The sequence below is a fragment of the Strigops habroptila genome, chromosome Z (assembly GCF_004027225.2).
Source record: "Strigops habroptila isolate Jane chromosome Z, bStrHab1.2.pri, whole genome shotgun sequence".
NCBI classification, from domain to species: Eukaryota; Metazoa; Chordata; class Aves; order Psittaciformes; family Psittacidae; genus Strigops; species Strigops habroptila.
In genome coordinates this window covers 19609932-19631996 of record NC_044302.2, presented here as the reverse complement: position 1 = coordinate 19631996, position 22065 = coordinate 19609932, and the positions used below count along the sequence as shown (strand labels likewise).

General features: G+C 41.7%; 1 protein-coding gene across 6 annotated transcripts in view; it reads right to left on the bottom strand.

The window, feature by feature from the left end:
- Positions 1–10809, bottom strand: part of NECAB2 (N-terminal EF-hand calcium binding protein 2) — a 108787-nt gene extending 97978 nt beyond the window's left edge. Inside the window, exons 1-6 of one of the 6 annotated variants that reach the window (XM_030511360.1) lie at positions 10671–10802; positions 7395–7497; positions 4722–4858; positions 4218–4409; positions 3799–3890; positions 1240–3130 (exon numbers count right to left, since the gene is read on the bottom strand). In XM_030511360.1, coding sequence (XP_030367220.1) covers positions 2134–3130; positions 3799–3890; positions 4218–4409; positions 4722–4858; positions 7395–7479 — 1503 coding nt within the window. In that variant the 5' untranslated portion in view covers positions 7480–7497; positions 10671–10802 and the 3' untranslated portion in view covers positions 1240–2133. Of the gene's footprint in view, positions 1–1239; positions 3131–3798; positions 3891–4217; positions 4410–4721; positions 4859–7394; positions 7498–7572; positions 7682–10670 lie in introns of those variants that run through there. The other 5 variants (XM_030511361.1, XR_003994978.1, XM_030511362.1 and 2 more) reach the window with 5 other exon arrangements.
- Between the last annotated feature and the right edge of the window lie 11256 nt (positions 10810–22065).

Here is a 22065-nt window from a genome sequence, read left to right as displayed (position 1 = left end):
AATTCATATTTGCCTCCCTGGATACAAAATGACAACTTGGATTAGCACTGCACACTGAGGACTTGCTGAGTAAGCCCCCACCTCTGCTCTTGAAATCCTCTGCTTTGACATCCCTCCGGGGCAGAATGTAGGATATTTCCTAAACATCAGTTGTGAAAAACCACTTCCCTTTCCAATCCTATAATCAGCTCATCCGTCTTGGGCAAGAAAGCTGGCCATTTAAAACACAGTCATCCAAGCTCCACTGACAGAGGCTGCTGCCTTGGTTAGGAGCTCCCCAGTACAGGGCAAATTAGATCAGCATAATGCAATGTGGAATACAGGAATGATCAGCACAAACACTGCAACTTTGACCTCAGAGATGGTAAGAGTAGCATTTCATTTGACACCAATCCTATGCTCCTTGATTTTTTTAAGATGCCCTTTAGCTTTTGTTCTTCCCTCTGGTTTTGATGGATTTTGAGACCTACGTGTTTTTAGAAAGGTGAACATTGATCACTGAAATTTTTTTTCTAGCAAGGCCAAGTGCAGGAGAGGAACAACACAATCTTGCACTGCTTAGGACCTAATCTCCTAAGAGGAGCATAAGGCAGGGTGAAAAGGGCATCAGTTCATCTCTCCTAGGGAGCTGAAAGATGTAGGATTTGGCAAATACAAGCCACACCCTGGTGCTTGCCAGGAAGCTGATTAAAAGTTCATTAGATCTTCTCTGGGTCAGAGATTCAAAGTCAGAGCTAAAAAACACACAGAGACTAAGTCTGGAATCCCTTTATTGAAAAATTTCATACAGGAATAGTCAGTAGAAAAATACTCAAGTGTGATACAGCAACACCACAGGCAAACTCCTTACACATCAACTTGAGGCTGATTGATTTACAGCCACTGTCTCCACATACCGAGCTTTCCAGAGGCACATGAAGCATCCTGTCATGTCAGTGAATTTCAGTGCAGCACAGGGAGCAAAGTCTGTCTTTATGTCAAATAAGATTAGCTCTGAGACAGATTTTTTTCCCTGTGAGAGGTATGAAGGCCCTGTTGGTCTGTTGAGAATCCTGTTTGCAACATAATGCATCATTCCCACCCACCCAAGCTCATTCAAAATGCTGACTGAAAGCCTGTAACAAAATATTTTGCCAATAAAAATCTTTTAGAAAACTAGTTTGCTATATACAGCATAAAACTATCAAAAAGTGACTGTGCCAATTTCCCCTTTACACAAATAATATTATTTTTAAAAAAAATCACATTAGAATTTCACACAATATATAACATATTGCATCTCTCTGAAATACTGTGCAGCAGAAGCCCCATACAGTAACTGTGTAGTTACAAGTCAGACCAGTAGCACCCTTTAGTTCTGCTATCTCTGACAGCAGCTGCCAAGAATTTGGCTATTAGAGTTTTAGGATTTGGGAAGTAGAAAGCTGCAAGATGGTAAACCAAGTGTTTATAAATCAGTACCATTTCTTCTCAAGAAGGAAAAAACAACATCAAAGGAATCTCTTGATTAAAAAGATACTACATATTGCTTGGTGCTGCGGTCAGTGAGACAATACAGGTTGATTGTTTGATGTCAGTTTTAATTTGCAGAGTACCACTTCACATGCCAGAGAGGTACCTGAAGCATCTGTCAGTCATTTCTGGTCTAATAAGACCACACAGCCAAGGCACAGGAGCAAATAAAACCACAACAGCTTACTTCATTTATTGAAAAAACACTGTATGACACTGACACACACAGGGTTGTCAGCCTGATGTCTGGAAATAATAAACATTGATTGTTCCCCAATTTAATTGCCAGTAACCTGGAAGGTGTTACATAGAAGAACAAATATTGTCTTGCACTCTATTCTTCCAGGCACAAGATTCAAAGCCCCTTCAGCCTTTAGGCACAGCTATACATGCAAGGAGCTGAATCTCCAGGGGTTGAAGGTACTACCATGTGTGAAACCCACTCTATTTGGTGACTTAATTTTCTCAAATAACTCAGCAAGGACTTAGTAACTTTCTGCAGAACCTTGGAGGATATCAGGAGTGGGCTTTACATTTGAGGATGTACAAATCAGATGAGTTGCTTCTTCAAGAGAACAGCAGTAACCCATTTAGACACAGTTAGCATAGGGATCTTATTTGTTAGGGGGGATTTTTGTTTGCTTTCTTTAACAGAGAGCTGGCAACAGCCAGAGCCCCTCCTTGTACAAAACGTACAAAGTTATCTCCAGCTAAAGGTCCTAGAGCATAAAGTCCTTTCTCCTGAGTGGACTCATAGGTGAATGGATCAACATCTATGGGATTCCTCTTTGGATTGACTGGTTGGCTGCTGTTCATTGCCAAGTCAATGCCATTATTTGGCAGATAGGAGAGGTTGGGGTTTGAGCCAGTCAAAACAAGAGCCATGGAAATTTTATAAACTTTCTGGTGGCCATTCTTCTCTTGAAAGATACATTTCTTGTCCTTGCCAAAGGATAGCACATGATGTTCAGGAAGGCTAACATAACATTCATAGGGCCCTGCACAAGCAGCTGACTGTTCTTTCATCATCTGATGGACTTTGTGGTATTCAGGATACATCATTTTGGGGAGCTGGTTAAAAATAAGACCTGGATCACTGACTCGTCTCCGGAAAACATGAATTACTGGAATATTGCAATGGTGAGCAAAGAGAATCGCATCAGCAGCTGTCAGACCAGCACCTACAATCAAGACTGGATCTGACATAATGCCAATGCTGTTGTTCTTCACTGCTTCCTCTAGGGCAGACAGCTGGTGATGGACATAGGAAAGGTTCTCTCCCTTGACCCCAAGCCAAGTAGGACTATCATATGTTCCTGTAGCTAAGACCACATTCTCTGCATAGATGGAGAAGGGCTCTTTATCACCTTTCATAGTTTTGAAAAAGCCATCCACCTGAAAGACCTCTGTGCTTTTCTCATTGAAGTTCCAGAGTGAGTCATCACTATTCTCTTGCAGATCTTCCTGTGTGTGGTTGGAGATGCTATCTGCACTCACTTTCCTCACAGAGGTCACAACAGTATTGCATCTGAAATTCTTCTGCAGTCCTTTCTTCACCACATAGTGTTGGTAATATTGAGCAATGTCTTCTGCTGTGGCTCTATTGTTTCTGAGGCCTCTGTAATATAATACAAATGAAGGTCAAGCAGCAGTTAAGTAAAAGACTGGAATTTCTCCCCTCTTTCACTGAATGTATCCTAGAGCCATCTATCCTGGCACTACTAGAGAAGACTTATCTAGTTTCCTTGACTTCAGCAAAGTTATCACTGGTATATAGAGCTAGCACTCAGGTCAACAAAATGCTAAACAGAGGCAGCTTCCTCTAGCAGGAATCTCATCCCTAAAAACATGGTTGCTCATCTGTATCTTCCTCTCACATCTTGCTTCAATTCCATTTTTAACTCCTGGACTTTTGAAGACTGTTACACATCAAGAGCAGAAGTATCTCAGGCTGCACAGTAGCCGAGCTGATTATACTTGTCATTTGGGACAACAGCAGTAGACACAGAAGTTGGATGACCATGGCTTTTCCAAGCTTTATTGAGAACCTGTGGCCACTGTGATCCATCTCCCCAGTGGTTGTTAAGAAGGACACATTCCAAGCCACACCACAACTTTACCTGAATCCCTGAATGCAGAATGGAATTTTACTGAGGGGTGGGAAGGTGTTCTTTCTCTCAGTAGAATGATCCATAACAGATAAGTAGCTACACTCAAGAAGTCCTCTCCACTCCACATACCCAAACCTCTGGATGTTTGCAATTAATCACACCATAGGTATCTTACCTTCTCTTTTGCTTTAGCCAGTCTTTGAATGGGAGATCTGGGAGTCCCATCCATTCCCCTCTGCTCAGGGTAACCATAGAGCCCTCGATAGACTGGAACAAAAAACAGAGTAAAATGACTTTCAGTTACATAATATAAGAAGCGAAATGCAAATTTTGTCATGTTTCAATATAGCACAGATCATGAAATCAGTGATTTCCCTTGATCCGCTGTCATGCATGAAGCCATCTGTGTTCTCCAAAAAGAACAAAAGACTGGAAATATAAATGCATTTCATGCTTTTTTCCTTTTAAACTTTTGCTTGCCTATATACATAAAATCAGATGTGGCTGACTGGCATATTAAAGGAGCTTTTGCATCTCCAGTCAACACATTTGGCTATCTTACAACATGTAGACCTAAGGCTTCCATTCACATACATGCCAGGCACCTCCAGGAGCATTTCTGCCAAGGACCAGGTGGGGGATGGCTCTGTCGATCTCATGCCACCAAGTAAGGACAGATTCTGCTGTTCCATCAAAGTCTGTGTCTGGACGCTGAAGAGTATCAAACAGAAGAGCCACAGGACTGTGGGATCGTCCCTCCAAGCCTTCAGATAGATACTCCAGATCCTAAAGAGAGGAAGAAGAGATGCTCAAAATTCATGTCCTGCCAGGCAGCAGACTGCTTGTTACTCCAGTACTTCCGATCAGTGGTCTTGGTCTTTTGTGAAGCTTATTTACTGGCACACAGACGCTGAGGACCACCTCAAGGATCTTAGCAGCAATGCTGGCATTTCATACAAGGGAAATCTGGACAACTAAAAGTACTTTGCTTAAGGCTCATTCTGTCTGTGTACGTTGAAAATTCAGATGAGGTTATCACTTCTAATATGCCCCTAGAATGCTTTATTGTGATATTATACTGTTTGTCTTCACACAAACCTGGTCCAAAATAGAGACATCTCGTGCCTCTTCCAGTTTCTTCTGAAGAATGGGATGAGGATGAAGAGAGTCTCTTTTGAAGTAAGGGATGTAGCCTGACAGCAAGTATGAGAGACATATTCCTGAAGGTCCATTCCCTAAAAAGACACAATGGACAAAAATTTCTACTCCTGCAGACAGAAATGCTTCTCAATGGGCTGCTCTAATATCCAGACCAATTCAACAAATACAACATTGCTATGGATACAGGGGACTTTCTATTCCAGATTGACCACTGACCTACTGGGTGGAGTTGGGGAAGTCATTTTACCCTTATGTCCCCTTCTCCACCTCAGTTGCATCTATTTGCATTGCAAGATCTTCAGAACTTGCTGAAAATATACTGGGTTAAACAAGCCAGAGGTTAACCTCGCCTGGAGCTTGAAGTCTCTAGGATGCTGATGAATTGAGTTACTGCTCATTACTTTAAAGGCTTAGAAACTGGTCCCATACTGACTGGGGGCCTCAGTTCTCCTGGATGCACATTTCACATCCATGCAGAGTAGTTCACGGTGCACAGGATACAAAGTAAGTCCAGAAAAGAGAGTTACTATTGAAGAGAAAGGGAAACAGCTCTTCTAAGTGAGAAATCCCATCTAATAAGGGGTTTCTGGCAGTAGCAGTTGTGACTAACAGGTCTCGGGGACACTTTCAAATGGGAACCAGCCCCACCACGGTACTTCAGGCAGTGTATTTTAAGGAAAAAAGTCACTCTGCCATGCCAAGACAACTCCCCAGAATACAGCACTTTGAACAGACTGTTGGATGGCTGAACTCCTCCTGCTGACCACCCAACAGCCAGTGGAAAAAACTTGATCTATGTGACTCCAAAGCCTAGTGAGAGTAGCGTGTGGAAAGTTTTCCCATGGCTGTTCTCCAGCATGTTTAATATTTTACAGTGTCTGCATAACTAGGTGTCAGCCTCTCTGGCTGCTCAGGCTTTGCTGCTCACCAGTATGTGACTAACCACCATTACATAATGCAGTGACGATGTAGGGGAGGAGAGCTAAAGTGACACAGCAGCCTGCCTTGAAGCAGTGCCCGTGCTGCATGTGTGAGTGACTGGGGCAAAGGCTGCTGCTTGCAGATTTGAGATAGAGGGAGGCTCAGGCTGTAAAGCTTAACAGCAAGCTGAATCATGTGAAGGGCAGTTACGTGTCTCAGCTGGGGCCAAAGTCTGCTGTGCTGAGCAAGAACCAGCAGCTGCAGGTCAGTGTTCGGAATATTCCGCTTGCAGGAAAGTTATCCAAAATCAACAGAAATTAAAAGCAAACTAAACTACAGGTATAGTAAAATATAACATTTTTCAGGTTACTACTTTGCTTTAGGAAGTACAAGAAGTTACCTAAGCTAAACTGAATCACCTGAGTGCACAACACTCAGCAACACATGGGAGGATTTATTGTGAACCACGTCTACGTTTGATATGGATGGTCACATGTACAGCTGCCTCTAGGGCTCAAACTATTCTAGAAAGCAACTGCTTTCATGAGGCTGCCAGCACAGCGGAGGGACACCACAGGCTTCCTGGAGCAGGGCCTGGAGAAGTAGCTGGAACCTGCGTGAAACATCCAGCTGCAGTGAAACAGCTGAGCTGCTTCAGTCCAACAGCCTCCTCAGAGTGCACATCTGCACACCAGTACTTTTGCAGCTTTAGTGAGATCTCCACACCAGATCCCTGGGTAGCACAGGTATGTACCAAAATAGCCTCCCTCCCACCTCAAGACTTGTACAACTGGGCAGTATGAAGTCACTCTCAGACTAGAACCTGCTGGTAGGAGTAACCTTGTCAAACTTGCTGTTAGCGATAATTAGGCATGATTTATGTGGTGCTCTAACTTTGGACTACATCTCTTGGATACTATAAATTAGGCAACAGATAAGGAAGAAACCCAGCCCTACAAGGCATTTAAACACATGCTTAGATAAACAGGGTCCAACACCTGTACTTGAGCACAGATTACAATCAGTCACAGAGGGGAAGGCACTGACATCACTACTTGGACTTTGCTCAATCACCTCACGTTACAAAGCTCCTCTCTTGCAAAGGAGACAAGATGGTTACTACATAACCTGCTTTCTAAACTGGTAGAAAACCCACAGCTTTTTACCATTCTACTAAATCTGTATAAAATCAGTGTAGCTGACTTGCATTTTAAAAGAACTCTGAAAATTTTCAAGAAACTTTAACAGCGTGTGGAGCATTTTCTAAACACACACAATGGAGAAAAAAAAAAATCAAACAAACCCACCTCCAATCCAAGCACTATGGGTCATTACTTCACAGCAAGTTCATTAACTATCTGTAGTAAAAGGTTTCAAACCCTTCTAAATATCCAACAGAAAAAACAGGCCTAGCTGAACCGATGCCCAAAAGGTTACCAATTTTACTGTTTAAAAAGAGGCATATATTTTAGTGTGTCAACTACCTGGTCCCCTACCTCCCACAACTCTTAGTGGTCTTTCTTTTAGTACTACAGGAAGTTTGGCTGTTACAGAAAGGATGCAGAAACAGTGGTCAGGCATTTCTGGCTTGAATAAGTACACCTGGAACAAAAGCTGAAGACAGCACCTGAAGAACAAAAGCAACAGCAGCATGAAAGAACACAGTAATGCTGGCAAGAGAAAGCTTACCTATGATCACAACAGGCAGTGGCTTGAATCCACTCTTATTTTGGGGTCTGGTCAATAATGCATACATCTTTCCGTCTGGAAGCATTTAGGTCCTGGAGTCTACCTGTTAAAACAAATAAGCTTTGAATTATTTGCTTTTTTGACTAGAAAACCCCATGACTTTCTACAGCCCACAAACCCAGGTGGATCTAAAATATTATCCTTGCATTACAGACAGTCACGTTACACTTCCACACTCAGGATAGGCCTCCTTATCTTTTTCTCCTCCTGCCCCCAAAACCGAAGGATGATTCCCTGATTATATATCACCAAAAAAAAAAAAAAAAAAAAAAGGTGAGAACCCTTATCTTTCGCTTCCACACATGGATTCCAGTCCCTCCAGAAGAGCTGGTAACTTTGGAAACCCTCTGACTACAGTAACTGAAGTGTTGCAGCTTGTTAATGAAAACTTCATTTCTGCCCACACTGTGTAGAAAATGGTCATAATTATCATGAACAGTTCGTACTTTTTCAAGTAATTCGTGCATTTACTCAAGACTGCTACCCAAAGGCTAGAAATCTTGCTGCATCTTCAAATATGTACCATTCCATTGCTACAGAGTTTTTTGAGAAGTGCCAATTTAGTTCCTGAACCTTCTTTGCTAGTTTTCCAGAAAATAGAGTTCTTGGTCTGAACAAGCAAACAATAAGCCTTTAAACAAATTACACATAATTATCTTGGAGACTAAGGTGTCATTACAGTGTAATCTACAAACTAATATAATCATTTTTAGATATTTAATGAACAGAGAATCAAAGTTTTTTGCGATTCCTGCAGGAATCCCACCATGTCAAATAATGACTTTAGTTTTCCATGAAATTCAACTATACCATCACTAATATAGAGAAGTTAAAAGTTATTTTTACCACAATAAATATGAGATTTTTGAAATCCAGCATAAGCTTTTAGGTTATTCTACAGAGAATAGAGTCTTTTATAAAGACATTACTCTCATTTTGGAAAGTTGAGTAAAAAAAAAAAAAAAAGACTGACTGGCTTGACTTTGTTCAGCACAGCATGCTCTCCACACCCTTTTCAGTGCAGAAAGATCTTTGGCAAGCCCACTGCACACTCCATAAGGTCTGGCACATCACTGCCTTTGACACAGGTATAGCAGCAAATGTCATCTTACAAGTGTAATGCTTCACTTTAAGCCTGACATTTACATGACCAGCAACTACAGTAATGTGGTAAGTGACTGAATGAGCACACAGAAATCCACAGGTCAGTTCAGAACCTGCAGAATCCCAGGCTTCAGGAGGAGTCTCGTAAGTGGATTTGCCTGCAAGGGTGTGACAATTCTCATATACACCAATATACCGCCATGGATGTGCTAGACCCCATGAAGATGGGGTTCATTCAGGTAAAGAGGCACAAAATAAGGCTTACAAGCTGAATTCAAAATTAGTAGCATTGTCCAAATTTTTGGATCACAGTTTAGTAACATTCACTCGTTGCCTATTGCCACTTAACTAAACATTAGTCTAAGACTCATGCACTTTGCCTGACAGGGCAAGAACCACTTAAAGGACATAATAGTGCTTTCAAATTCAAGTTATTTCAAGCACCTGGCTTTGAAGAGAGTTGGATTTCAAGAAAACTTAAGTTCCCAAGGTAACTTAAATTACCTTAGACTCAAAAGTAGATGCATGCACTACAGAAGATGAACCCTTCAGTGTGTTGTGTCCATACTGAGGCATGCATCATCCATTTAAGGCACACTTAATCCAACCCTGGTAGCTGCAGGAGCACAGCCTAACTGCCCAAGCATTTCCCCAGCCTTTTTGGTAGGTTCCACCACATGAACCAAAACCTGCACCGCCTTCAGCAGATTGATGTGTAAATTTACCCCCAAATAATTCCCTACCACAAAGCTCCAGAATTGCAATTGGTAGAGTTCAGCCCTAGCACCTGGGATGGCCAGAGACACCAAAGGAACAAGACACTAGGGTGACCAGTAAGGTATTCCTCTCAAATCAGCTAAACCAGAGTACCTGTCTGAAGGGCAGCAGAGATTTCTTCTCCATGGTAACAAATAAATCCCTCTCCATGGCTGTACTACACAAGAAGACAAGTTCTGATTATTTTTTCCTAACACAGAGCGCACATCTTATTTCTGTGAAACTGTTGGGAGTCCGGAAGAGGGAAGCAAGATCTCTGGAACCAATCTTCCAGGTTTCTGCTCCATAGCACTCTGCAGCAGCGTGCATGGAAAGACTGTATGCACCCTGTACACAGTGGTAACCCAGCAACACCCATGGGATTTTTGCTGGAAGCAAGGACTGCTGAACCAACCCAATACAGCATATGGCAGCAGTTCCAGGAGAGCAGCAAAGCCAGCATATAAATAACAAGTCTTCAAACCCATTTGTAAGACTTGGGTGCAAAGTCATGTTATTGTGTGCCAGCCTTTTTCTGGGTGAGCCTGAAGGGGGCAAAAAGGCACAAGACAGGAGAAGGCAGCCTGGCAGTCCTGTTTGCTTTAGAGGAAAGGTTGTCTTGGCTCATTGCCATTGCACTATGCCACCCAATCCCACCCTGATAGAGAGTAAACCCAGCAGCCACTAGCTCCATGATAACATCCTTATTTCACCCTCCTCCTCCTCCTCCATTCTGTACCTTCTCACACATGAAAGAGGAGCATTTAGAAAGATGCATTTAGCAAGACAATGACACTAAGTGATCTTCAGCAGAAATAAAAAGCCAAGTTACAACAGCCATATGCAAGCAGCTCTCCCTACGACATCAATGAAACTTTTGCTCAAGTAAGGACCACCAAGTGTGACCTGTACAGGGCATGGGAAGAGTTCAAGAGAGCAGGGCAGTCAGTATATAAATAATGGAAGAGACAGAAAGAGCTACTATGACAGTCATGTTTAAACAAGAACAATTCTAAGAGAAAGGCAACAGTTTTCTCCAGCTTAATTTCTTCATCAACCCATTCATTTCACCAGCAGTTTCTAAAATCTTATTCTTTATTTTTTTTTGAAAAAGAGCAGAAATCTCAATAGATTTTACATTTTATGCTTTCCTACGAGTTTCTGAAGTTTGTTTCCCCGTTCCCCACCCCTTGCATCTTACGTGCCAGGCCAGTTATCCCACAAACACAATTAAAGTATGTGGAAAAAATTCAGCTTCATAATAATACCTTCCTAAAAACACACTTGTGATATTCAGAAAAGCAATGTTACAGTACACCACACAGAGCTCTCTACATTTACTTACAGCCTTCTTACCTTTAGCAGGAGGTCTGATGAGAAGAAGTGGGATCTTTAGGAAAATGCCTGTACACTCAGGAAACCCAACCAAACTACAAGCCTTGAATCCTGTCTCTGCTCTAAGGCAGCTGTTTAAATATAGTAGGCTACCAGCAGTAAGAGAGGAGAGGAGGAGCTGAATGAATGGAGGCGGAGCAAAGAAAATAGTTATAAGCATGAGTCAGCAGAATATTTCCCTTCCCAGCTTGTGAATGAATGAGGTAGTGATCTTCCTCTTAGTAATGTTCAGCTGACTACATAACTACAGCAAAAGCAGGCTTATAAGAGCCATGCATGGCGGAAGTCCTGTCTTGAATAAATGTCTTCCTTTTTAACCTTTAGGGCAAATTAAAACCCGAGACTTCATAAAATGCAATGCTTCCTGTGGCAGAACTGGGTTTTTCCTCTGTATTTCAAAGAAAAACATCTAGTTATAATTGCAGGTGGGAATAAAAGTGATAGGATAGCACTGCATGCTTGCTATGAAACTAGTGATCTTTTTGACCACAAAAGGACAAGAAAATGTGATTACTTTCTTCCTACTTTGGACAGTTTGTGGTTTTATTTTCACTTAATTATTATATAATAGATACAGTGGGAGTCAAAATATAGACTTCAGTTTATATTTTTTTTCTTCAGTGAGATGAAGTCTTATAAACCTGTTGCACAGTAGCAGTAAAATGAGTCAGACCACTTCCTGTAAAACTTAAAACACACCTTGGATGAAAATCTTCGTATCTTACTCAATTCAGTGGAATAATCTATTAAGGTTGCTAAATTTAAAATGCCCTTAACAAATGAATTAAAGTTGTGCCAAAGTGTTCAGTTCAAGTCTTAAGTGAAGCATTTTTCATCTCTGCGGCTACTAGCTCCAGGGAATCAGGAGGACTGCTGATACCCAGTTAAGATGCATACTTTCAATCATGTGATATAAAAGATAAAAATAGTTCATGAGAAGGAATTCTATCCTCTTCTGACCCACATCAAAGCAGGATACTTCATAATATATTTTAATTCCACCAGAGTAAGTTGTTTTAATAAATATGAAGCCATTGTTTCATTTTGAATTTAAACTAACACTGATCCCTCTGAAATTCTGACTTGGTAAATACTTGTCAGACTGAGGAGTGGGTTTTTTAAGGTCTGTTTCAAGTTGCCTGGGCCTTTATTTGCATAGAGCTCTTAAAGAACTCCTACTCATTTTTTTGACAGAAGGCTTTTATATGCATTATTCAGATATTCATGGGCAGGTAACAAATGTATCCATGTCAGTGAAGGAAAAAAATTAAGCTTTCAGAGAAACAACAACATTTATTTGGTTAGGTGATTTAAGACTGCCCTGTAACTAGTTTTTTTAAAGAACACAGACGTTAAAGTCCATACTTGCTCATACCATTGATACAAGAGGAAATCATATGATGGTTTGGCTGGCTTTATAAGCAGTAAAATCAGGACTACCACCTATGTGTGCAAACCTCCAGAAATAAAGTTGTCCTCTATGTACAAAGAGGAGATCCTCTCCATTTCCCACTAGAATTTGGAAAACTAGAATCTCTATTACCTCTGCAAATAAAGCCAGGATATCTTTCCAAAAACCACAAGCTCTAGCATCTATTTTGCACACAGAACAATTCTTTACAGGAAATTGTGCATGCACAACAATAACTCAGTGTCCTTTATTTGCTTGTACAATAAGACAATTGAATTCATCAATTTGGGGGCTTCTTTTTTATAGATATCTCAACAAAAACAGCACAGGGAATATATACCCATGTTAGTGTTTCTCCTTGTGTACCTTGTCTAGCAACAAATCATTCAGCCCAACACTCTTGTCTGAGCAAACTTTCCAGAAGAGGAAATAATTGTGCAATCTGCACTTGGCCTGGCAGCCAGCCTTTGACCTACAAATTTTTGTGATTCACTTATGTTTTCTTCCTGATATATTGCAAGCAGTATTATTCAGATTAGTTAAGTGCCCATGTAAAAAGCTTATATAGACATTTCCAGCATGACTTTGCACTATCTGTATTCATAGCTGTCAGAGTACGCAGTTGACTAACAAGACTAGCTTCTTTCTGTGCACAAACTGACAAAAACATTTTCTTGGGACACAGATTTAAAGGGCTTCAGAGGGCTTCAGATTTGCACAGAAAAAACCTCTCCTAAACCTTTTTTTTTAAAGTGGGACCTACGACATTAAGAACTGTCAATGTAAAGGATTAATTGTATCTTTGTCTCTACTTTCAAAAACACAAAGCATGGAGGTAGAGCATTACATTTGCTTCTATACCGGCAAGCGTAGCACATAATGGTAGCTAGGCAAATCATAGAATAGTTAGGGTTGGAAAGGACCTTAAGATCATCTAGTTCCAAACCCCTGCCATGGGCAGGGACACCTTGCACTAAACCATGTCGCCCAAGGCTCTGTCCAACCTGGCCTTGAACACCGCCAGGGATGGAGCATCCACAACCTCCCTGGGCAACCCATTCCAGTGCTTCACCACCCTCACTGTAAAGAACTTCTTCCTTATATCTAGTCTAAACTTCCCCTGTTTAAGTTTGAACCCATTACCCCTTGTCCTACCACTACAGTCTCTAAGGAAGAGTCCCTCCCCAGCATCCTTATAGGCCTCCTTCAGATATTAGAAGGCTGCTCTGTGGTCTCCACGCAGCCTTCTCTTCTCTAGGCTGAACGGCTCCAACTTTCTCAGCCTGTCTTCACACGGGAGGTGCTCCAGCCCCCTTATCATCCTCATGGCCCTCCTCTGGACTCACTCCAACAGCTCCATATCCTTTTTATGTTGAGGACACCAGAACTGTACGCAGTACTCCAGGTGAGGTCTCACAAGAGCAGAGTAGAAGGGCAGGATCACCTCTTTTGACCTGCTGGTCACACTTCTTTTGATGCAGCCCAGGATACGGTTGGCTTTCTGGGCTGCAAGTGCACACTGCCGGCTCATATTAAGCTTCTCATCAACCAACACCCCCAAGTCCTTTTCTGCAGGGCTGCTCTGAATCTCTTCTCTGCCCAACCTGTAGCAGTGCCTGGGATTGCCCCTACCCAGGTGTAGGACCTTACACTTGGCTTGGTTAAACTTCATAAGGTTGGCATCGGCCCACCTCACAAGCGTGTCAAGGTCCCTCTGGATGGCATCCCTTCCCTCCAGCGTATCAACCAAACCACACAACTTGGTGTCGTCGGCAAACTTGCTGAGGGCGCACTCAATCCCACTGTCCCTGTCGCCGACAAAGATGTTGAACAGGACCGGTCCCAACACCGATCCCTGAGGGACACCACTCGTTACTGTTTTCCAATTGGGCATCGAGCCATTTACCACAACTCTTTGCATGTGGCCATCCAGCCAGTTTTTTATCCACCGAGTGGTCCATCTATCAAATTGATGTCTCTCCAATTTAGAGACAAGGATGTCGTGCGGGACAGTGTCGAACGCTTTGCACAAGTCCAGGTAGATGATGTCAACTGCTCTGCCCCTGTCCATCAGTTCCGTGGCTCCATCATAGAAGGCCACCAAATTGGTCAGGCAGGATTTCCCCTTAGTGAAGCCATGTTGGCTGTCACCAACCACCTCATTGTTTTTCGTGTGCCTTAGCATGTTTTCCAGGAGAATCTGCTCCAAGATTTTGCCAGGCACAGAAGTGAGACTGGTCTGTAGTTCCCTGGGTCTTCCACCTTCCCCTTCTTGAAAATGGGGGTTATATTACCCTTCTTCTAGTCATCGGGAACTTCACCTGACTGCCATCATTTTTCAAATATGATGGACAGTGGCTTAGCAACTTCATTCGCCAGCTCCTTCAGGACCTGTGGATGGATTTCATCGGGTCCCATGGACTTGTGCACGTTCAGGTTCTTAAGATGGTCTTGAACCTGATCCTCTCCTACAGTGGGCCTAAGGTCTTCATTCTCACAGTCCCTGCATCTGATTTCCAAGACTTAGGTGTTGTGGTCAGAGCATTTGCTAGTGAAGACTGAGGCAAAGAAGTCATTAAGATCCTCAGCCTTCTCCAAATCCACGGTAGCCAGTTCTCCCAATAGCTTCCGGAGAGGGCCCATGTTGTCCCTAGTCTGTCTTTTATTTGCTACGTACCTATAGAATCCTTTCCTGTTCTCTTTCACATTCCTAGCCAGATTTAATTCTAACTAATTTAATCATCCCCTATCAGATGAAGAATTCAAAACACTGCACCACTCAAACTCCACCTGATAAGGTTTCACGCTACAGGAAAAAGGAGCATACTTCACTGGTAGTCATTCATTCCACCTTCAAGTCATACTCTTCAATTCACAGTATCAGCAATCCTGAGTTCATTTATTCCCAAGGTCAGTCTGTTTCCCCTTTAGGTCGGTCATGATATGGTTCTCAGAACTCCAAAAAGCTGATGCTGGTTTTTACCAAGGTAAAATTTGAAAAGCGTGCCAGGAAGCATGGACAGAGCCATAGCACTGTTCTGGGTGAACATTTTGCACCTGGACCATCCACTATCGCCAAGAAATTTCCTTCTTATCAATTGACTTTTCTCCTCAGGTCATTAAGTTCTACTCATCCATGTCCTACTCATGAAACCTGTCAGACAGCCCTGATTTGGGGGATCTTAAGAAGTAACACACATCTGGTATCAGAATTCGTTGCTGTTAGCTCTGGTGCTGACAACTCACAGCAGAACGCTTCTTACAGTACCTCTCTAGCACCCACCCTTCCCTGCAGCCAGTCTTAAGGTGTACCATCACTCTGTGCCAAATTATCATGACATACGACAATGTTTCACACATTAGAACTTCATGTTCTGCCGTTTTTGCATAATTAGAGGAACACTCCCAGTGTGATCCTCCGTGGGCCACAGCAGTGCTTTGATGTTTTAGTGTTTCTTTCAGTTATGGTAAAACACATACATAAATTCTGCATGTTTTCTGCTAAGAAAACATTAAGTGCTTCACCCACCCCCAAGTGCAGATTATTTAATCTAGGGCAGAATCTCAAATTCAAGTGTTAAAAAACCTGACCAAGTGTTTTGGGTCTGTATGAACTCTGTGCAGTACCTAAAATTCAGCTTTGCTTTGTTGCTATCTAAAGCATCTCCACCTTTTTCTCACAGGAAAACTTCCACTGACAAAACTGTAAGCTTATTCACCAAAACTAGAACCCACACATTTAATGATAGTAAATGGTTTGACGCCAATACTGGAACATTTTACCTGGATTCTTTTTGCTTCAATTAAAAAAACCCCACATTTTTCACCAACACCACAACCGGGACCCACATCAGCAAGATGCTCCTTGTAGATGCCCTGGCAGCCCCAGATCAGAAGCAGCAAGCTGTGGCCATGCCACTTCTGATAGGAGCTGGATATCTGAAGTATGTTACTTGCTCTGCTAAATGACAAAGGTAAAAAAGCCATGGGGAAGCCCAGATAATTGCTAGGCTTGACAAAAAAAAGCAGCTTAGGCAACTTTGCAAGTGTGACACCCAGTTCTGCTCCCAGAAGTTGTGACTTCCTACATGTACTTGTGTTTTCACATGGCTTTCTCTAAAGAAAGATTTGGCCTGGAGTGTGTATCCTACTTTCCCGTGCCCCAGCCAAGGCCATGTCTGTTCTTTGTGCATACTTCTTGCAGTCTTTAGGCAGCTGGGTCCAAGGGGACAGAAATAAAGGTTCACTGCACCCATTTGTTATTCAAAGGAACATTGACCTCCCAGTCAGATAAATGATTGAAATGGTTCCGTCTGGGTAACCTGGAAAATTGTTTGAGGAAGTAAAAAGCAAACCCCTACATTTTGCTGGAACTATTTTTAAACAGTGAGTTTTACTTTTCCCTGCTCTCATTATTTTGATATCATTCTCTGTTCTAAGAATGTTGTCTTCCTAAATCAGTGAGACTAAATCAAAGATTTTTCACCACCCTTTACTGTCAAGAGGTATCAACCACTTCCACCGCTGTGTCTTGAAAACATCTGTTTAGAAATAAACTTGGGGAGGTAAGAATCAGTCATACTCCCCAGGAGAGCTCTGAAGCTGTCTACATTCATGCAGCCATTATCTTTGGATACTCTGCTGTAAAGACTTTTGTGAGCACTCTAGTGGATAAGAAAAATGCCTTATTGGGAGATCTTGCATGTCTTCTGTAAACAGGCTAAGGGGTTGGTAACGGAAAGCACTAGGAGAGATCTAGCTAGTCTGCATAAACATGAAAAAGATGTTCCTAGCAAGTACGAAGTAGCCCACTATGCTGTGGGATATCTTGCCAAAATATAGTCACTCTGAGTTCACATGTGAAGTGCCCATCTGGAGAAGCAGTGCAGAGTACTGGGTGGCTGCATATGCATTTCCCCTGGTCCACCTTAGAAAACAGGCCAGGATGATTGTCCTTTCCTCAAATGTATGGGGATGATAGCCAAATCTAGTGTGCTTTCTACTTCCCAGCACATATGCTTCCTTTCAAAAACTAGTAGGATGCAACAAGGTACAGTCCTTAGGCTCGAGGGACTACAGCCATGCTTGTTTCCCAGGACTGGTCCTTCGCAGGTTATATGTTCCAAGTACAACAGGCAGAGGAAAGCTCAACTCACATGCACTGCACCCAGATCTCCATCATGATCTCAATATTTATGTGGTTTGGGGAAAAAGTAAACATACGCACTTTCATTTCAAACAAACAGCAGCTATGACTTAGTCAAAGATTAAACTGCACATGAAGCTAGAAAAGAATTTTCCTCTTCTTATCTTAATGTCAATATATTCATAAATATTTACATGAGTTCAGGATATCAGGATCATTTGAAGACACAGCCTTTAGTCTAACATCTTACTGTCAGTATTCGGTTATGTTCTTTTATTCTATACTGGCATTTAGCAACTGACAGCTTAATTTAATAAGCTGCTGTATCACATTATAATTTGCCAGACTGAGCAGCTTGGCAAGCATATGCCCCAAAGCAGAAAATATCCCACAAAAGCTAACCCTCATTGTTTCTTGACTGGAATAACCAACAGAGAAGAAACATTGAAGTAGGAGTGACAGCCTAACTGTGAGCACTGAACATGTTCTCTGTACATATTTTCCCTCAATAAAAAACAGTGATTTTCAAATACAAGTGGGTAATTCAAAACTGGAAAAGGAGCAACGAGCTGCTTTAACTCAGTAACACAAAATTTTATAAAGAGGGCTGCAGAAAACTGTTGGACATTCTTAGATTCATTTCCTTGACACATCTTAAGCCATTCAGCAGCTCTTTAGCCCAACTTTGAAGTTCTTTCCTTTATTGAGATCAAAAATCACTTAATCAAGATAAAGTATTTAGTAGCATTCCTGAAAGGCTTAGAAACATTCACAACTAAGGGCCTCCAGAGCTAATACAGCCCTCATCATCAATTTACTCAAAGGAATATAAGCATTTCTGCAGCAGAACACAATAGGTTTTAGCTGTGAAGGTTTGGATTAGGATTGTGCTAGAGTTATCCTGCAACTTCCTACCCTCAGGGTTTATTTTTATCTTTCTCTTAAGCAGCTGACACTGACTATCAGAGATAGATGCTGCTGAGATCTAGGTCACTCATTCTGATGTTCCTGATTTGCAACATTTTCTTTCTGCTGTAACTTTAAGAGTCTCTGGTCCCTTTCTCTTAAGAGGGCTTTCATGCACATTGAAAGATCAGCTGAAGCGATATGCTCAAACACAAGTTTTTCTTAGACCCCAATTTTCCCTTCCAGTAGTGCCAAGCACTGCAATATGAACTGCCAGGAGTGAAATTTAAAGTCCCTTGGAACTGTTCCACATAAACTGGACAAACCAGGATCTTTCTCAAAGACAATCTTATCACTTAGTCACAGTATAACAGTAATGCATTAAAGTGTAACAAAATTATTTCATAGGTCAAGGTTTCTCACCTGTAATTGACAGCTCTGTTTCTAAACTAGCTTAAGGAGGCTGGAACATGAAAGGAGTTGGTGCTTGCTGTAAAATAGAATGTGCTATTCTGGAGTAATTTGTGTGGTTTAGGAACATACAAAATATTCACTATGAACTCTGAAAAGATTTGGTGCACTGAATTTACTGGAAAGAAAGAGGCAGGATTTCTGCACAAGAATAAACCCATTCAGTAACTAATTCCCCAATGCATTTATTTTAGAAATGCCTAGTGATTTGTGTAATTCCACATCTAGCTTACAGTCACCCATTTTTGCACATGTCAAAGCTTAAAGCTGAATATAGGTCAATGAAAAAAGTGTGCAATGCTGCTGTAGCAAGATTATCTTTCAACATACATATTCAGCATCTAACAGATTAAAAACCAAAATCCATGGAAGATCTTGTCCAAGTTGCTTTTTCTGAAGAAATCTTATTGAAGGTGTCTTCCTTACTTCTTCTCCCCAGCTATTTTACCAAAAGCTTACTACTCCTGTTTTAGGTGTATTTCTACTTGAATGACTTAGGCTTGATTTTTTTTAAGTGTGCTTTTTTTATTTTCCATCAGGCAGCTGTTTCTAGACCAGAAATGAGAAACTCTAGATTAGTCCTATGCCCTTGCCAATAATTATTCTATGGAGAGAAATAACTTATCTGTAATCCACTCACATTTTTGGCAGCTGCCAGACCAGCTGCAGCATTCCCCAGTTTTTCAGGTTTGCCAGAGAAATTGTCCCAAGCAGAGATGAAAAGGAGGTGTTTCTGGTTCCCTGGTCAATATTTGCCTTGATTGTGAAAATGCTAAGTTTGAATCACCAAGCAAAACCTCTACCAAAGAACCTTCTTTTGCACTCCTGACACCCTGAAGGTTAACATTTAAGGCTATCAGCAATAACTGCAGATCAGAGCTATTCTGCCATGTCATGGGTAGCTTATGCCCGTGCCTCTGCTGTTGCAGCTTGCTGTGCCTGAACACATGCCTGAGCTATCACACTTGGTAACTACAGCTCCTTGCATCTGCACTGCCTGTAGAGACACAAATGTAAGACAGGCGAGGCTGACCCAAAGAATCCACCTAGCCTGGTATCCCATCCTCAGCAGTGGGCATCAGCAGACACCCACAGAAGAGAACAGGACAAGCCTGCGTGCTTGTCTTGCCTGCTTGCTTGTCTTTTCCCCTACCTCCAGCTCTTTGCAGCTGAGGGAGCTGTCTGAAATCTGACAAGGTTTATTCACTTGCTAGTGCCTCATTTATTTTCATTGCATTCCTGGTAATTTCACATATAGTCTCCAGTACTTGTATCAAAGGGAGACTGATCTCTCCACACCATTCAGCTCTATATACTTAGATTCTTCTCAGTCTTCTGACTTATTCCAAATACAGAAACTGTTCCATACTTATATGAACCTGGTTTGCCTCCTCTAGAACTTCTCCAGATCTCTCATATGCTGAGATGAGAAAAAGAGCACACCATCCAGTAATCTAAGCACATAAACCTCAGGTTTATGCAGCAGCCTTCTAGCTTGGCCTCCATCCTTTCCTAGAGCTTGATTTGCTTCACTACCAGTAAGCACTAAGCTGACAGTTCCACAGAACTATTTATCATGAACTTAGATTCAAGTTCAAGCTATTCCCTACTCCAACTGAGCTTCCTTGCCTGGACCTGTGCCAGAGTGTGAGACAACACATAGAAATTGTGCAAAAGTGTGAAGTTATGACAGTACAGAAGCACTGCACAGCTTGTTCTTCAAACCAGTGCAGTCACCCACATGCCTGATAAAAAGCAGAGTGGAAAGCCTTGGAGTTTCTCTGGATACTTCTTTTTCACAAAGAAACCTCAACAAAATAACTGAAGGTCAAGCATGTTCTCACCTTGTACCTCACGTGGGAGGTGGCCATAGGTAAACGCAGTAGAGAAGCACGAATTGCTCGTATGGCACTCCATCCTCTGGCTTGATCTTGATCTGCTCTTACTCTCACCTGGGAAAAAAGCATATGTGAAGAGCTTATGCAAGTCACTCCTAGGATTGCCTCAGGAGTGCTGTTACTCATGCATTTTTGGAAGAGACAAGTACATGCACAGCAACTAAATGTACTGAACCCTTAGCTAATCTGGAATAGACACAGTGGGTTTAAGCAGCACCAAGGTAACATGCAGGACTTCTAAAGTACTCCCTACCCTTACTGCAACCGGTAAACACAGATGAGGCTGTTGAGTCTGGAAGAGTCAAGTCTTCTGTGTGCCTCCTTACCCACACTGCAATGTTAAACCTTCTTTTGCATGCAGGCTTGTTAGAAAAACAGCCCATTCTGTTGACCTTCCTTAGAGTTTTACTTCTCTGCTTCAGGCCAACAATCCCAGCACACAACTAAGTCACTGTTGTACTACATCATTCTCCACTGTTGTACTACATCATTCTCCACTGTTGTACTACATTATTCTCCATCTATTGTCTCTTACTTTATCTTCCACAGTCACCTACCTTATAATATCTGTTCTTCTCTCCCTGCAGTCTTTCCCTATCCTTTTCTCACCCCTGAGCCCACTGAATTATATTAAAAGCTTTTTTATTAGCGACTGTGAAGAAAGCCAGCTAGGCATTCATAAATGTCTCAGCAGCAGGAATAAGCCATGTGCCAGCTGTCAATTTGCTGATGTTTGATGTCTCCACTGTGGTAAGCTGTAATGGAAACATCAGTTCCTGGATTTTTGGCACTCAGCATTTAGTGCATTGCGAAGTCAGTGCCTCTGAAAAAAAATCAAGTCGTGCGTCCTGCTACAGACATGTTCTGTGGCACTTACAAATTCCTGGCCCAGAATCACTCCAGTGTGCTGACTGGCACTGAAAAATGCACTGCAAAGGATCGAGACTCTAGAGCTGAGAATGGAGTTTCTGGACAAATGTTTTCCACTGAAAGTACTGTTGAGAGAATTTGTATTACATGTTTTCCACTTAACCTAATTTCAGTTGCACCAAACATAATGAAATTTTACCACCAAGAAATCACATTTCTTGACTTACATGATTTATTTAAAAAAAAAAAATCTTAAAGATTAAAAAATCTTAACATGCTTTACTCTGTTCTGAAAGGAATTTTCATTTTCTCATATCACTTAACAGTTTCACTACCATCAGTGTACATGGGTACACTTTGTTCAACTCTTCAGCTCAGCCTGTGAATAAAAATACCAACTATGAGCACAACTATATTGGGAAATAAATTGTACTTCATACAAGCTTTGCTAGGTAAAAAAAACTATCATTGTTAAACAATTATCTTTAATTACCTTCCTTTTCTGTTTCATGTATTTTAATTTGAATTCAAGCATACACATGATTACAAAAGAGCAGCTGCACTCACGGTTAAGGGTAGACATGTGATTGAGTACTTTTGCTGAGGAAAGGATTTGTCACAAGGCTTAGTATCCTCAAGTTCTGAAACAAAGCT